General features: G+C 39.2%; 1 protein-coding gene across 1 annotated transcript in view; it reads left to right on the forward strand.

The window, feature by feature from the left end:
* KIAA1109 (KIAA1109 ortholog) overlaps positions 1 to 18,108 on the forward strand; it is a 244,747-nt gene that overhangs the window by 175,908 nt on the left and 50,731 nt on the right. The window contains exons 44-52 of the mRNA XM_034771463.1: positions 541 to 757; positions 913 to 1,151; positions 7,394 to 7,638; positions 8,654 to 8,759; positions 12,828 to 12,925; positions 13,257 to 13,442; positions 14,926 to 15,094; positions 15,669 to 15,880; positions 17,562 to 17,760. Of these exons, the coding sequence (XP_034627354.1) occupies positions 541 to 757; positions 913 to 1,151; positions 7,394 to 7,638; positions 8,654 to 8,759; positions 12,828 to 12,925; positions 13,257 to 13,442; positions 14,926 to 15,094; positions 15,669 to 15,880; positions 17,562 to 17,760 (1,671 nt within the window). The remainder of the gene's footprint in view (positions 1 to 540; positions 758 to 912; positions 1,152 to 7,393; positions 7,639 to 8,653; positions 8,760 to 12,827; positions 12,926 to 13,256; positions 13,443 to 14,925; positions 15,095 to 15,668; positions 15,881 to 17,561; positions 17,761 to 18,108) is intronic.

Genomic DNA, 18,108 nt, shown 5'->3' on the forward strand with positions numbered 1-18,108 from the left:
TCTCTGTATGTGTGTATATATATTTCCTCAATATTTAGCCCACTTCTAAGAAGTGGGCTGTAGTCCACGAAAGCTTATGCTCTAATAAATTTGTTAGTCTCTAAGGTGCCACAAGTACTCCTGTTCTTCTTCTTATCACTATAGAAGATGGTTTAAAATTCTTGAGAACAATGAGGATGAAATAGGTGATACAGAATCACAATTGTGTTCAGTGTGTGTATGGAGTCTATTGTGTGTAATTGCAAATTATCTTATATTTCATTTTTATAATAGTTGAATGGACATTTTGCTATGCATGCCTTATAATTTTGTTAAATATAATAAACTGCATAAATTGGATAGTTGCTTATACAGCATGTACTGCATCTGCGTGTGCATAAATAGAAACTAAGTAGGCATGTATATAGTTTATAAATTGTTAATACAAGTTTGTTTATCTTAATACTTGATAATTCAGCTAATTTGTTGTTGAAAAGCTATATCAATGTATATATTTTTAAAAAATATTTTGAGAAAAGGCTGCAAATAATCATATTTTGTTGTTTGTTAGAACTGTAGTCAAATGCAGTATTGCCAAATCACAGGCTCTTTATAGTGCCCAAAGAGGATTGAAAACAAATAATGCTGCAGTGTTGAAAGTGGGAGCTATCAGCATCAACATTCCTCAACACCCTGCCACTCTACACAGCATGATGGTGCGCAGTTCTCACCAGCTTTCCAAACAGATTTCAGACCTCATCAGACAACCATCAACAGCGTAAGTTTTGCTTTATTTGCCATCCTGTATGGACCTGTCTTATTTTCTATCCTCTTACGGGCTAATGCTGCTCTGTGGGAGAATCAGGCCAATACTGTATAATGAATACATTAGGATATCTAATAGTTGTTTCTGGTATCTCTTCTTCTAAATAGGCCACAGCCTGCAAAAGAAGATGTTGCAACTCCATTGCCCTCTGAAAAGACACCAACAAGTGTTAATCAGACTCCAGTTGAAACCAATGAATTTCCACAACTGCCAGAAGGCTTAGAGAAGAAGCCCATAGTTCTTAAATTCAGTGCCATGATAGATGGTATAGCTATTGGAGCAGCACTCTTGCCATCTCTAAAAGCAGAATATAAGATGGGAAGAATGAGAAGTCATGGAATGACAGGTAACCATAGGCACTAACTCCGTGGGTGCTTAGCACCCACTGGTAGCCAAGCCCCTCTCCTGCCCCCCTCCACTCCCACTTGCCGGTGGCTCTGCCAATCAGTTCCTCACCCTCCCTCCTAGCACCTCCCGCCTGCAGTGGATCAACTGTTCCACAGCATGCAGGAGGCAGTGGGAGGGAGAGGGAGGAGCAGGATGGGGTGCGCTTGGGGGAGGGGGCGGAACGAGGCGGAGTAGGGGCAGGAAGAGGCAGGGCAGAATGGGGATTTGGGGGAAGGGGTGGAGTAGGGACGGGACCTGGGGGCAGGAGTGGGAGTTTGGGGGAAGGGGTGAAGTAGGGGTGTGGGACCTGGGACTGAGTGTGGGTTGAGCACACACAGGGACAGTTGGAAACCAGGCCCTGTGCAGGTAACAGTACTCCATGAAACTTTGAAAAGATCATGGTCACTTTTTAACATTAATTTCACTAGAAAAGATCAAATGTGGCATTATGGATGTCTAATTCTTAAGGGAAGAGTGGAGGCATCCCAAACCCACCCAGGCTCTGTGATTTTGGGAGAACCAGTCACAACCAGTATCTGCCTTGGTGAGGTTTGAAACCCCTGCTGCCAGGACCTACTAGCCAAAGCTGTGATTCTGTGAAATAAAAAGCATATTAATAAACCAAACAGAATTCATGCTGATTAATCAAAAAACACTGCTGTGTACACTAATTGCAAACTGACCACATAAGTCATTGGAGCACCCATGCCAACAAACTGCAAAAATCTTTAGTGGTGTTATTCAGGGTTTTCGGAACCCAAAGCAGCGGTAGCTTAACTGTTTCGCTCCAGGCAGTGTCAGGAATAAATCAATGGGGACGCAACTCCTCTGTCTGATAAATGATTGATTGATAACCAGAGTGCTTTTACCTAAAACTACTCTTTTATTAGGTCTCAAGCACACACAACCATATATGCTATAGGTGTAGATTCAGAGCATCCCAAACATTATAGTTACCCAAAGTCTGAGATGGTTTTGAGTAATCAACAGCCAGGCTTCCAGGGGCCCTCCTTCCGTTCAGCTGATGAGGAATTTAGGGGTCAGCTTCTAACTCAAAGAAAAACTTCCTCTGACTGCTCCAAAATGTATTGTTTTGCTTAATCTTTTATAGCTAACTTAAACAAAGTACATAACTCGTAGTGACTTCTAGTAGGACACCATAGTAACTCTTAGTGGACCACCAGTTCTCCTATCATCTCTTATCAAAACATTTCTAGTTATAATAACAATAAAACTTATATGCAAAATCACTTTAAACCAAGGCCAGCTGTCCAAACATTCCTTCCATTCTTATGGTACATTACATCAGGGGTTCTCAAACTGGGGGTGGGGGTCATGAGGTTATTACATGGGGGGGGTCACAAGCTGTCAGCCTCCACCCCAAACACTTTGCAACCAGCATTTATTATAATGTTAAATATATAAAAAAGTGTTTTTAATTTATAAGGCGGGGTTGCATTCAGAGGCTTGCTATTTGAAAGGGGTCACTAGTACAAAAGTTTGAGAACTAGTGCATTACATAATACATCTCTAATCCATCCTCCAATTCGTATTCGCTAAACTTCAAACATGCAGCTATTTGGCCATGCCTCTCAAAAATTATTCCTAGCGATGTGGTATTTGGTTTTCAGCTAGCAATGGCTGGACTGCAATAATGTCAAGTTCTGGGGTAACGGTGCCAACATAAACTGACTGCAAAGACTTCCATGAAATTCCCCATCATTCTCCATGTTGTCAGTGATGGATGCTGTCAGTACCTGGACACACATCCACACGATTGCTGCAGTCCATAATCTGCAAACCAAAACAAACCGCAGATGTACTCATACCTTCCACTAATAACCACAAAGCATGAGAGGGAGGATATGAGTTGTGGTGCAGGAAATTGCCCTCTTCTGCCTTTCATCATAATACCAACTGTCCTGTACCCCTGCCAGCCTGCCCAAAAGCCTGTTGAAGGCACCAGGACTATCCAATGAGAGCACTCATCCTACATATTCTGATCCATTGGCTGACCATTGCAACAGGGCAAACCAAGGTGGTATGCATTGCCCTCCAAGCCGCTCCTCATAATGTCATGTTGGCTGGTGGTAATAGCTAGTGCATATTAGCATGGTATAACCACCACCTTTTTGTGTGGTTCTATTTATCTATTTACTGCTAGTTTTTTTTATTTCTAAAATATTCCTGTTGTGTGTCACTGAGGACATTGCAGTTTGACAGAGTCCTTTCTTGGGTTTTAAATGAAAGCACTTCAAAAGAAGTAACTTACTAAGGTGGAGTTCAGTACAGTTTGCAGGGCCGGCTCCAGGCACCAGCCTGCCAATCAGGTGCTTGGGGCGGCTGCTCCGGAGAGGGGTGGCACGTCCAGGTATTCGACGGCAATTCAGCGGATGGTCCCTCACTCCCGCTGGGAGCAAAGGACCTCCCGCCGAATTGTTTGGTTTTTTTTTTTTTTTTTTTTTTTTTTTTTGGCTGCTTGGTGCGGCCAAAACCCTGGAGCTGGCCCTGACAGTTTGCATTTAAGTCAGTTAAGATCACACTAGCTAAAACAGTCTTTTTATTAATGTATATGAGAATTACTCATATCTAGCTGTATTCTGTTCTGTTACACTTGTGCAGGTTTTTTAGTGAATTCCAGTTTCCTACTTTGTATGAGTCAGCTAGATTCTAGAACTGGGTTTTAAGAGGTTCACAAACTATGACACTGTGGACATCTAAAGTTTGGAAAAGACATTTTTACTGGTGACCATTTTACAGATGAAGATTGATAATCCTTCTCTGAATCAGGCAGAGAGAATATTTGAATCCACATCTCCTTCTGCCCAGGGTATTGTGTTGACTCTCCACCGCAGCACCTCCTACTGGCTGTCCTGGGAATTAGCTCGGGGTTGCCAGTGTGCCCTCCTCAGGTAGTGTCTTGACCGTCATCACTCCTGTCTCATGTCCAGGACCCGTGTCGCTCCCCAGACCACGTCATCCTTCTGGACACAGCCTTCTGTGCCCCACTCAGTTCTTTCCCCCCTTCTGGGGGACCGAAAGTTCTCAGTCCAGCCACTTGCCTCAGTGGCAATCTGCAGTCCAGGTTCTAGCCACTCATCTCAGTGACAGACTGCAGTCCATACACTGGCCACTCCCGTCCTCCAACTCTGCCGTCTCCTTCCCTGGGCCACTTCCCCACCGCCCCAGCACCTCCTCTGCGCATGTATCAGGGCCTCAGTTTGGCAGCCGTCAGCCTGGAGCTCTCTCATACTCTGCTGACCCTGCCCAGCACTGCTCTGTCCATAGGTCTACAGCCCTCTAAGCAGCCAGTCCTCCTCCCTCAAACTCCAGGGAGTGACTGCCTCTGCTCTGCTTAGCAGCTTCTTCTTATATGGGCCAGTGTGGCCATGATTGGCTCCTCCAATAAACCTTCCCCTAATTGGCTGGCACTACAAGCCTTTTCCTTATTAGCTGCCTCCTGCACAATCTCCCCAGTGTTGTGCCTATTGCTACCCCTCAAGATGGATTCTAAGTAGTCAGATTTGAAACCCTGCCCATCCTGTGACTGCCTCATCCCCCTCATAAATGGACAGAGTTGATGATTTTTCTGCTTGGGACAGAGCCACATCCTGGACAGGTGTTCTGTGTGCCAGTTGTCTCCTTGAAGATTCTCAAGCCCAGGTACACTTGGCTCAAATTACAGTTGATAGAGAAGTCCATGCTTTTGACCTTGAGGAGATGCTAACAGCTACACTTGAGTCAAATCATTTTTGGCCAACACTTCTACCAAAATCTGAGGCCAGAGAGAGAAAGGAACTGAAGAATGGCACCAGCAGCCTCAACGCTGACTATCTCGAAACTGCCAACTTCAGCACCAACAGGTCTGGCATCTAGTCCCCTGACACTGAAGAGTGACTACAAGAGGTGAGGCAGACTGGAGAACAAACATAGTTCCAAGCATTATGTGGACTCCACATGCCCTCTCCAAAGACAAAGCCTTGAAACTCTTTATGATTTCCAAATTGGAGGAGGCCAGTCCTGGTCAGTCAGTGTGGCACATGGGGATGAAGGCCCGGTGCTGACCTTGGTACTGGGCACGGCAACTGGCACCCGTAGCTGAACCTGTCAAGGCTTAGAATTACATCTCCATGGAAGACACACATTCCACACCAAAGCAGTGGCTGGCACTGAGGCCTACATCACTCTTTGGCCCTCCGTTTGAGGAAGCATACCTCTCATCACCTTCTTTGACCTACTCATTCTCACTGTCTCAGGCAGAGATGACTCTCACCTACCATCAGAAAGTGACCGTAGGCAGGGTTCAGGAGGCTATCCATTTTGAGCCCCACCACTGGGGAGATGTGAACGGCACTGGATCAGACAACATCAACCCAGACAGTACCTCTGTAGCATACTGTTCTATCCATATTGGCCATACTGGGAACCACTGTTGCATATGTCCCAGAGCAGATCCACCTCCCACACATAAAAGAGGAAATCCTACTCCCCAGCAGCATCAATAGCTGGCCACCCAGAGACTGACATCAGCATCCAGGAGTAGGCAATAATGGAGGGAGAGTAACAACATCAATCCCTATATAAGGAATCATCATCATTGCCAGATGAAGCGTTGGCAATTGTCCCAGTGCCTATGGTTGATGACTTTATGGCTTTCCAGGACCTCCTGTCCTAAATCGCAGAGACCCTGGATGTTGAAACCACAGTAATCCAGGAGAGGTCTCTGAAGCTCGATATGCAGAGGTCAACAAACCCTGGTCATGTTTGTCTTCATGATCAACAAAGACATACTTGCGCTGGTAAAAGGTCTGTGGCAGACCTCTGCCATTCTGCCCCCCACATCTAAGTGAGTGGAAGAGAGGTACCAGGTGCTTCCAAAGCACTTTGAACACTTGTGCACACACCCAAATGCTGGGTCTGTGATCATGTTGGCAGTCCAAGAAAAGTCTGGGGCACAAAAGAATCCCGAAAAAAGCTCAGCTTCTTCAGGATATATTCCTCCACCTCATTGCAACTCTGCATTACAGATTACCTGGCCATTTCGCATCCATGTCTGCTTGTAGAGCTGTTCTGGCCACCATTTAGCTGTCTTATGCTTTCTGTCAGTTTCTTCCTGTTTTTCTGTAGGATTTTGAACAAGGGGGAGGCTTTCCCAGATGCGTAAATTACATACAAAGGGGGAGGAGGACATCATTCTACTCCCAGAGCAGACAGCCTGAATGTCCAACAGAAGACCTTGATGCTCCAGGAGATAGCCATCACTGTTCTTTGTTCACCATGCACCATCACAGTCAGCAGGTGTGATGGGAGTATTTGGCTCTAACGTGGCTCCCATCAAAAGCCTACCAGCACTTTAAGGAACTGTCTTGCCCCTCTCCAACACTCTTGGTCTACTGTTACAACAGACAAGTGGTTATTGGACATTTTGCCCATGGCTACCTTATTAATTTCCACACTTTTACCCTATATGGACACCCCCGCCCAGTTGCTCTTCAGACACCTTTCTCACAAGACCCTGTTGCAAAACACAGTGGCCTTAGAGGGAATATCTCAGGAGTAAAGAGAAGAAGAAGCTTCTGCTCATAATATTTCCTTATTTCAAAGAAAACAGGGGGCCTTTGTCATTTCCTAGACCTGAGGAGACTGAATAAATACATACACCACCTCAGATTCAAGATGGTAACACTTACCTCAGTCATTCCAGCCAAGCTGCACACTTCCACATAGCCATCCACTTGGCCCATAGAAAGTACTTGAGATTCACAATGGAGCCAAATCATTACCAGTACAAGACAATACCAGTATTGCCATTTGGACTTTCCACAGCACCAAGAGTTTTTAAAAAATACCTAGGGAGTGGTAGTATATAGAGTTTTGTGGTCCCTGATGAGTTGAAACTGTTATGAATGGATGAGGTTGTTTTAAGTTTTTCACAGGTTATCAGTACAGATACAGAGTTGGATTGTTTGACTACCTTTACTATGCATTTACATAATTTCAAATGTTTCGGGTCTTTTAAATTTAATTAGGTTAAAAACCCAAGAAATTGAGAATTAATTGTTGATAGCCTTTACACTACTGTGCTCTCAATCTTAACTCCAGTTTGAGCTTTCATTTGGTTCCACTAATTTTCTTTACTTTTTCAAGTTTGAAATATTCTTTCTGAGCCAACATTATACCCACTTTTCTCTTTCTTTACAGGTGCTCAAACAAGGTTTACATTTGAACTTCCAAATCACAGATTGCGGTTTACATCAAAAGTTTCTGCCACTGATATGTCTACCATTCCTCCTTCAGCAAGTCTTAATCTTCCTCCTGTCACTATGTCAGGCAAATATGTCATGGAGGAACATGACACCTATTCAGATCAAATATGGAGTATAGATGAGCTACCAACTAAACAGGGCTATTATCTACAAGGGAACTATTTACGTTGCGTGGCTGAGGTAGGCATTGAAGACTGCCAATTTCTTTAAGTTACTTCAATTAAGTTTCATACAGTATTTTTATATATGCATGTTTGGCATGCTCCCTAAAACTCCTTGGTTGATATTTGCCCTCATATTTGAGACTTCTGATGATCTGTATGCTTCTCAGAGAACTCCAATATGCTGCTGTCTTTTTGTACTTCCCAATCTAACCTTTGCTTCTTTCTGCTTCAAGACCGACCTTACTAGTGCAGTGATTGAGCCTTGGTTTGAATTTACTCTAAATGTGTAAAAGGGGTTCTGATTAGTAACAGAATTGTGTTTCTATTTGCCATTTTAAATTTGACGAAATTTACTTCCTAATATTAAAGTTTTTACCAAACTTGTTTTTAATAAAGTTAAAGAATACAAAGCATGATAACAGTCCTTAGAAAATGTAGAAATAATATTTCTTAAAGCATATAATCAGAGTTCAAAGTTAATAACTAGGTTTATCAGGTATTGCACATATCAACAGTGGTTTTCTTCTATAGCATTTAGCATAAAGGACCTTGGGAGTCAGGACACTTGGCTTTTGTTCCCAGTTCTGTTAATGATTTACTATATGACACTAAGCAATTCGTTTAACTTGCTTGTGCCTTAGTTAAACCTTCTGTAAAGCTGGTAAAATTATACCTACCATTTTACCATTACAAAAAAGCTGAATGAGCTTTGCGATTCTGTTTTTGATAATTCAATAATGGTATTCTGCCTGTGCTCCCATTATAGTAGTCAACATAATGCACTTTCCCCCTTATTTATTGTCATTTGCTTGTAATAAAAAAATATACTAGAGAAAACTGTTCCACATACAGTGGCCACAATTAAAAGATAATTGTTTACTAACAATAATTACATCAATGTATCTGAGATGATGTGCCATTGTTATGCTGTATTCTGATGCAGTCGGTACTTAAAACATTATTGCATTGACCACAGCTATCACACGTATATTTTAAAATTTTACAAAAATAATCTTCATATTTTCTGGCAGGTTGGTTCCTTTGAACATAATCTCACAACTGACCTTCTAAATCATTTAGTGTTTGTACAAAAAGTGTTCATGAAGGAAGTCAACGAAGTCATACAGAAGGTGTCAGGTAAGATGAACTCCCTGAAGATTTAACTAAAATTTTAGCTTTAAGACTCTTGGTGCTGCCTAACATATCTGCAATATCTATCTGTCCCTGTATCAGGTTCTTATGTCACCAAGAATTCCACCATTTTCTGGTTCCACTGTAGCACAGAAATTGTTTCAGTGGCCAGCAACACATGGAAAAGAAGTTTGGTTAGGTAGAATTGTGGCTTTGGAGAACATTGTGGGTGACATTGTTAGTCGCTTCCTTGAGTCATTGGCGCTTCTATGTCACATATGAGAACTCTGTGCAAGGGTGCTGTCTATTTAATTGCAAAAGTAATTCTGCCAAACAATCCACTGAATGTGAGCATCTGTCTGTAACATTGCTTTCTGTCCAGTCAGATCAGCTTGCAGCTTTGTGAAAGTTTGCAAAAGCAAAATAACATTCACTACAAAAAGGTAATGGAGGATTTTTGCAAAGCCATATGGACGGACATTTGATCAGGGTAGAATGGTAAAATTTGTTGTTTGTAGTAGAGTGGATAGAAAAATTAGTTTCAGCACCACATTTGTTCTTATTACATAAAATACTGTTTTTAGTAAATTAAGCTTATTGGGTAACAAATAAAAGTGTACTAAAACAGATCCTTAGTTGGCATAGCTCCATTGATTTTCTTGGGCCATTCCAATTTACCAGTTGAGGATCCTACTGCATGATTGAAGATGAAAAGCAAATGTGAATGTAACTATATAGTGACAGTTTATCACAGAAGTGTTTAAATTTAGTGAAGGAAAGCTTATTTTTTCCAAAGGCTGAAAGAAATAACATGAATTAATTTGACATGAACCAACAATGAGGAAACCTGAGAGCAAGTCATTATATATGAATCAGATTACTATTTCTTGTAGAAAAAAAGTTATGGGAAAATACATCCTATTAGAACATTACATATTTCTGTAAGACACTTGCTTAAATTGGAGATATTAACTACAGTAATAATTGGGAAATGGGTAGAGAAGTGATCTGAATTAAAAAAAGTCCAAAAGCCTAATACACAAGTATAAATTAAAGTGGCACAGAAGATTTTTTTTTTAAATGTGACTAAATTAAGAATTGATGAAAAAATAAATTCGAGAACTGCATGAGAAAAAAGAAAAGGAAAGAGAATTACATAAATAAAATCTAAGCTGTGTGTTGAAGAATCTAGAGGCCAGGTAAAAAGCCAAAATAAAACCATCTGGCGAATGAAAGGTCCATAAACAGCAGTGTAGAGGACTTGTATGTCTGTGGAAAATAATTTTACAAAGAATAGGTAAATGAAGAGTCCAAAGAGCTAAAATTTACAAATAGCTGTTTTTAATATACTTCTTTAGTTTAGTTTTGTTGCGTCTTTTTTTTAAGAATGCTTTAAGGAAAATATAGAGGCTATTATGAAGCAAGCAGACATGTTATCAGAAAAAATAGTTGCAAAGACCCAGAGCAAAAGGTAACAAGCAAAATAATGACCAAGTGTCTGACAGCTAAATGTATATAAATCTATAGGTCCAGATGAGATTACCTCAAGAGAGTTTAAAGATCTAGTGAAGGAAATCTCAGAACCTCTGAAAAGAAATAAATCATGCAAGTCAGGAGAGGTACCAGAGGACAGGAAAAAAAAAATGTGGTATCTATCTTTAAGAAGGGTGGGAAGGAAGAACCAGAAAAATCATCAGCCTGATGTTTATTCCAGGCAAAATATCTTGTCATATAATAATCAGTATGAGAACATCTGGAAGAAAAAGCTTTAATAATGATCATTATTCCATTAAAATAGCTTCCCAGAGAAACTTAGAATATTAAAATGAGAAGGCTTTATTAGGTGCCATTGTATCATTTCTCTGTTTTCACTGATGTTCAGTATCCTCCCAGTTTACTGTCATCTGTGAATTTCATTAACATGCTGTTTAAGTCTTATAGATTGTAAGTGAAGCTGTTCCAAACCAATCAAAAGTCTTTTAAAAACATTATTATTACTATAATATTACATTATAATAGTTTTTCGTATTGCTGTAAATTGCAAGGCCCTAATCAGGGCTAGGCAAACATAACAAAAAGATGGTCCTTGCCAATAAGGACCTTGCAGTCAGAATAACTTAAGTAAATTATTTGAATGTTACAGTAAATGTAATAAGTGAATGCAGTGGCTGTGGTTTTTCCTTAGTATTTTAAGGCATTCATTTTAGTGTCACATTATAAACTTTAAAATAATTAGAGGAATATCAATTAGATAAAATTAAAATACCATGGAGAAGAAGCTGGTTGATGAGCAGAGAATACAGAGCAGTCATATCTCCAAGTTGAGAGCAGCATTGGGTTTAGCACTGCAAGTGTCAATTTTTGCTCCTTTATTCTTTAAGTTTTTCACTGATTCTCTAGAGGAAGGTATAAATTCAAGCATGGTCAAGTTAGCCAATGACACCAAAATTAGAAGGGTAAAAAATATACAGGAGGATGGAGAAAAAGTGAAGTGGCTTCATTTGACAGGATGTGATTCACAGCTAACAAATGTAAAGCCCTACCTCTCAGGGAGGGAATAGCGCTCAGCTTAGAATGGGGGGGGGGGGGGGGGGGGTTCTGCGGGGGAATCTACTTGCAATCAGTGACTATTTAAGAAGAAGAAAAAAAAAAAGTACCGGGATGCCACAATAAAAACTACTTCACTGAAATCCATTGCAAAAATAGCCTGAGCTAAGTGTACTTATTGAAATGGCATAGAAAACTAGGGAGTTATTCTTGCCACTCTTCAGAACCCCAGTGTAACCACATCTGGAACATTACACGCAGTTGTAGTCATTAGAGCTGGGTCATATTTTTAAACTGAAACATTTTTGGCAAAAAAATGCAGTTTCAGCAGCACCAAAACATTTAAGAGCTTTGTGTTTATTTTGCCAAGTTGTTTCAACCAAAAAATCAAAAACTGAAAAATCTAAATGTCTTTTTGATGTCTTCAAAATGAAAGGTTTCCATTTTTTTATTTGATTTTTTTTAACTTTCCCTTCTATTTTTTAAATTAACATTAAAATGCTCAGCATTGCAATAAATCGTTTCGTTCATCCCAAAACTACTATTTTTTTTTTCAATTTTTCAGATTTGCTAGTGATCCAAAAAATCCATTTAGCCCAGTTCTATTAGTCACCAAAGTTTAGAAAGGATATTGAAAAGCTAGAGAAAAGCAAATAAGGTCATCAAAACTAATTGGAGGATGAAATAGTCTGTGAGCATGTATACCAAGTCACTTAAAAATGTAAAAAATTACCACACTTCTGCATAATTATTTTAAATTTGAGTGATAACAGAGGTTAGAAAAAATTGGAGTTGCAGGGGAGATGGAATCCTTTGTGCTACTCCAATAGTAACCCCTTTTTGTCAGCTGTGGTAGAATATTGATAGACCCTACAGAAGATACCATTGTGTCCTCATCCGAAAGGATTGTTTCTTTCATTTATAGCCAGAAGTATACATGAGGTGGGGAGGAGGGAGGCCAAAGTAAAGTTTTAAAAAAATGTTGCCAAGGACACAAAGATTTTGCAGAGGACTCCTTCACATTCACTCTAAAGTAACTTTTTTTTATCCACCTTTTTGCATACCTCTTAATAAATTTGGTCAATTGACTGGTTCTTGTTGTTAGCTAAATTCAGTCCACATCAGGTGCTGCAGGTAAAGAGCAATTATTTGTGAACCAAATGATACCCTTTCTCTGCAGGTGCTAGTTGTTCTGTGGGTGTTATTTGGAGAGTGGGAGTAGTCCCTGTCCATCTTAGACACCCTCACCCCTCTTGACTTGATGGGATAGGCAAAAAATGTGTTAATCTGTAGTAGTGGGCCATTAGCAGTGCTACTCCCATGATCTGAGAATACACCCCAAGTAGCTCTTACTCTCCCGAATCTTAAATATTTATGCTTATTATAGTTCTTTACTGCAGAACTGGCAGTACTCTACTCTGGTTGATTACATTCAGTGAGTCACATTTAAAGATAAATTTTATTTCTATACTGTATGAAAAATGCTCTTTGTTAAAACGCTGAAAATACAGTTTTTAACATGTGCAGGAGGGGAGCAGCCAATTCCTCTTTGGAATGAACATGATGGCACAACAGATGGAGAGAAGCCTAAAATTCTCCTGTACTCTTTGAGCCTACAATTTAAGGTAACTTTATGACCAACAAATTTCTCAAGCTGTTGCCAGTAGTTGAATATGTTGAAATCAAACAAATCAAGAATTTTCCTGAGATGGTCACAGATAAAATGTCAGATAACAATCAGCCCAGTGTTAGACAAGGATAGAAATCTTTCTTAATTAACTAACAAAAAGCAAGAAAGAAGCCTCCCTTTGATTTTTATGATCCTTTGAAATGCCCTAAATGCAAAGTGTTATGGAAGAATCTTTATTCCGTTTCCTGTTTCATGTCTAAGAATTTTTTTCATCAATGATACCTTTGAAGCAGATCCTAAATAACTTTTCTTTCATTGTTTGCTAGGGAATTCAAGTGACAGCCACAACTCCATCAATGAGGGCCGTGAGATTTGAAACTGGATTGATAGAACTTGAGCTCTCAAACCGAATACAAACCAAAGCAATGCCTGGAAGTACCAGTTACCTTAAACTGTTTGGTAAATGCCAAGTGGATCTGAATCTGGCATTGGGACAAATTGTTAAACATCAGGTTAGTTGACAGCAACTCTGTGTATGTTAGGAAAGCCTGGTAATGATACTTTTCCATTCTTATGAAGACAAGTATCTTCTGCTTTGAAAAGAACGTAACAAACCTCTCTAATCTTACTCTGCTAAGATATGACTAGCATGATTTTTTTTAGACCTCTAGTTGGAAAATATTTAAAACAATTGCTTTAGAATGCATCCGCAGTTCAGAATCAATAAAGATTACCGCCTAAATATATTCTGCATGTACTGTTGTGTAACAGTTGAAATTGATTGTCTGGCTTTAGACTTGAATTTCAATGTCCTCATTAAAGATGGCTTTAAGAAAAAAGGGCTAAATGTTCACTGTGAACAGTAATTCATGATAAATTAGAGGGAGTATCAAATGCATTTTATTATAATAATGCATTTAGCACTTCTGTAACTAGGGACTAGAGCTGGGCAAATAACTGCTTTTTTTGTTTGGTGACAGTTGTGAAATATTGCGGGCAAAATGGTTCAGGTTGAACCAGAACTGAAAAGTCCATTTTAGGACAAACCAAACATGTGGTTCAATCTAAATTGTTTTGTTTCTAGGCATTTTAAAGAGCTAGATTCATAAAAATTGGGGGGTAGTAGAGAAGGAGCCCCCTTTATAACTTTTTTTAGTCCAGTGGTTAGGGCACAAACCTGGGTGGAGAACTGTATTACATCCCTGCTCCAGAGCAGATTCAAACCAGGGTTTCTCACATCTGGGGTGAGTGCATGATCCGCTGGGCTAGAAGTTATAAGATGGGCTCCTGAACTCTCCCACATTGTGTGAATCGAGCTAGAAAAAAAAAATTCCTGATGAAACTATTCAGCTTATTTGTGTCAAATTTATGAATAGTCTCCAGTGAACAGGAACTGCATTTTCCAACAAATAGTTTATTCATCCAAAAAATTTGCCCCACTGCATTGCGGATACTAATGGCCTAATGCTTTAGTTGATCCAAATTCAAAATTTCCATTGATTTCAATGCTATTTCTAGTATACATACGTGGAATGAAAAGATTATATCAAATTGTGAAACCTAAATCTTGATCCATTTCATTTGTCTTAAATTGGTAATTGCATCTCCTGGATTCTTAAATTCACTACTGCCTCCTGAAATCACTTAATTTTATGGGAAGTACAGTATTTAGGATTCTCTGGAAAGTCAGAAAGAGAACATAAATTTAACAAACTTGTATTCAGATGGTTGTTTTCCTCAGAGAGGATTCTGCTGCATCAAGTGAATGTAGAGAGATATGTTGGCTTATGTTATTTAAGAAACACAGGAAAACAATATTTGCCAACTTAGGTCAAAATGTAGTAGAGAAGAAAACAGTTTTCTATCTTCTTAAGAGCATATTGCAAAAAGGGGCATGCTTGATTTTCTTGTGTTATGCCAAAGTGTTAAATTAATTTGTCTGTTAAAGTCGTAATTTAATGTGTGATTTTTATTGTATTTTTCAAATGTTTTAAGGTATATGAAGAAGCAGGTTCTGACTTCCATCAAGTTGCTTATTTTAAGACAAGAATTGGATTAAGAAATGCTCTCCGAGAAGAAATCAGTGGTTCATCAGATAGAGAGGCTGTGCTTATTACTTTGAACAGGCCAATTGTCTTTGCTCAGCCTGTGGCGTTTGACAGAGGTACTGTTGGGTGCTGTTTCTATTTCTCTTCTGCTAGAAAGTAGAGAATCATTACAAATTTGTTTTCAAATTGAACAAGTTCTGGACATTTCTTTTAAAAAAGAAATGCTTGATATTTATAAATCTGAATTTATCTGTAACCTAAAATAAACTAGAACTGTAAGTATAGTTCTCAAAGTTTGGTTAGGAAGTTTGTTGTGTACTAATGTTAATTAAGGGCAAAAAATTGAACTGATGGGAGGACGGCTTTTCAGTTGGTATAGACAAAATGGTTTATGTAACTGTATACCAACATCAGCAGCACTGAGTGTATCAGCATTTTGGGATCTGTTAGCTTGGCCTCTGCCCCTTAGCATTTATAATTTATGTATTATTTTATTTTGCTCTTGACAACAAAAGCACATTGCTCCTGGGAAATAAGTGTGTGTGTCTGTGTACAAATATATATCTATTGTATTTTAATATATGCTGACAAGACAAAAACAGAAAAACTCAAACCTTAGTCTTGTTACAATGAACACTACTTTTGTGCCATTTTATTTTAATTTTATTGGAAACTTTTTTCTTCATAAAGCTGTGCTGTTTTGGCTGAATTACAAGGCTGCTTATGACAACTGGAATGAACAGAGACTGGCTTTACATAAGGATATTCACATGGCTACAAAAGAAGTGGTAGACATGTTACCTGGAATCCAGCAAACATCTGCCCAGGCTTTTGGGACACTTTTTCTTCAACTAACTGTTAATGATTTGGGAATTTGTCTACCCATCACAAATGCACCACAGGTATCTGAAAAATATCAGGAGTGTGGAGAAGTGCAGATTTTTGTTGAAGTAGCAATTTTTATATATTTTATGCTTTTAACATAAACTGTTTTTCTATCATTGCACCAATTTAGAATGTATTAAATGTTAATGTTTCCCTAGCACCATATTATAGTTATGATGTGGATAGTAGCCTTAATTTTCAAAAACGACTACTGATTGTGAGTAGTTCACTTTCCATGTGCCCAGCTTGAGGCAACTTAATGGGCCCTGAGTTTGAGAATCTTTTGAGGTATGTGAAGTTGAGCATGCTTTTTGAACATTTATGCCAGCAATTCCAGTTTAAGACCTCTGTTTTCAAACACTTATAACTGAAGACAAACAAAAAGACCCTACAAAGTTTCTTTTTTAAAAATGTGATTAAATGTTCTGACTGATGTTTGGATTATTCAAACAAGTGATGAGCGTTATTTAGTATTTTTAATGTATTTTTCACTTGCGTAACGGTTTTGGTTGTGTTTAGACCCCGAGTTGGTCATAAACCTTGTCCAGAAAAGGATTTAAATTGTGATGTAAGCACTTATTAGCTAACACATGCTAACTGACATTTTAAGTCTAGTTTAGACAAGGCAGTGCTTGCTTTGACGTGTGCTAAGAGTTCAATCCTTGAGGGGGCCATTTAGAGAACTGGGGTAAAAATCTGTCTGAGGATTTGGTCCTGCTTTGAGCAGGGGTTTGGACTAGATGACCTCCTGAGGTCCCTTCCAACCCTAATATTCTATGAAATTAAAGTCAGGAGGGAGACAAGGCTTCAATATGACAAGTTTAGCACATTATAACAGAATGCGCACGACCTGTGTTCACTAAACTTTCACAAAACACGTCTGCACGCTAGCTAATATGCTGACATCATCCATTAAATTCTAGTTTAGACAATGCCATAGATTTAAGTCTTCATGGGGAACTAGTCTTGCATATATCTGAAGACATTTGGTTTATCAATAATGTATCCACTGTCACATATTAATCTCATTGGACTTTGAGCTTTGAAGCCCAGTGACAACTTTTCAGTAACCGTGTTAACTACTCCATTGCCGGTCATTTTATTAGCAGATGGAATAAGAAAGAGGGTATGAGAGAAGCTCTTAAGGGGTGAGAGTTGCAGCATGGAAAGAAAAATGCAGAGGGAAGGACAGAGAGTGACAAGCAAAGACAGAGAAAAGAGAAATAGGAATAGTGAAAGGTGGATAGGAAGGAAGAGAAACAAAAGGCAGAAATAGTGGTGGCCTAAAAGGGAGCAGTTTTTCTCCAAGTGATGTTGCTTGTGACTATAAGATAATCAAAGTTTCAAATAATCAGTTTTGCTGCAAAGGCAGTGGGGAGATCTGATATGAATTAAGGGAAGTATGAAGTCCTGAATTTATATTCCAGTCCACAGACCATAATTAAGCATGGAGTCTGGCCCTCTCCTCCAAAAGAATTTAACACGCCTGCCATAGGATATGCTGTAACTACTGAGAAGTAAGGATACATGACATTGTGAATGTGTAGACTTGCTGCTTTGGAGAGGGTTTCTATAGAGCTGGCAAAGTATAGAAGGCGGCTATGAGGAAGATATGAACTGCAAAAAAAAAAAAAAAAAAAAAGTTCGTGATTACCAATAAATTGCCTTTTCTGTACAAGTCTCTTCTTTCTTTTACAGTCTAACCACACAGCAGATCTTGACACTGGCTCTGCTTTAGTCCTGACCATTGAAAGCACATTAATCACTGCCTGCTCTTCAGAGTCTCTGGTTAGCAAAGGACATTTTAAAAATTTCTGTATCCGTTTTGCTGATGGTTTTGAGACAAGTTGGGATGACTGGAAACCAGAAATACGAGGGGATCTAGTCATGAATGCCTGTAAGTGTTTCTAATCTTGTCTTGGTGGCCCTGGAACTCAGAGTCCCCTATTGCCCTTTCTCATGGTTTTTCACAACTTTGACGGTTCAGAAGGAGACTAAGGAAGAGATGAAGATTTGCTTTCCAAACCCAAATAAAGCTCTATTGCATGGGGGATCCTACATGTGAACCCCAGTCACCCTTCAGTATTCTTAATTTTTTTTTAAACAATAGATGTCCTTTTTTCAAGAACTGTAATATACTGCAACATAATAATTGCCTTGCAGTACCATATGCCTTAACCAGGTTGGAAAAGTTTTCTACTTTATTGCTTTAAATGTATTAATTTAATTGAATTGTATTGCATTT

Source organism: Trachemys scripta, chromosome 5, assembly GCF_013100865.1.
Source record: "Trachemys scripta elegans isolate TJP31775 chromosome 5, CAS_Tse_1.0, whole genome shotgun sequence".
Classification (NCBI taxonomy): Eukaryota; Metazoa; Chordata; order Testudines; family Emydidae; genus Trachemys; species Trachemys scripta.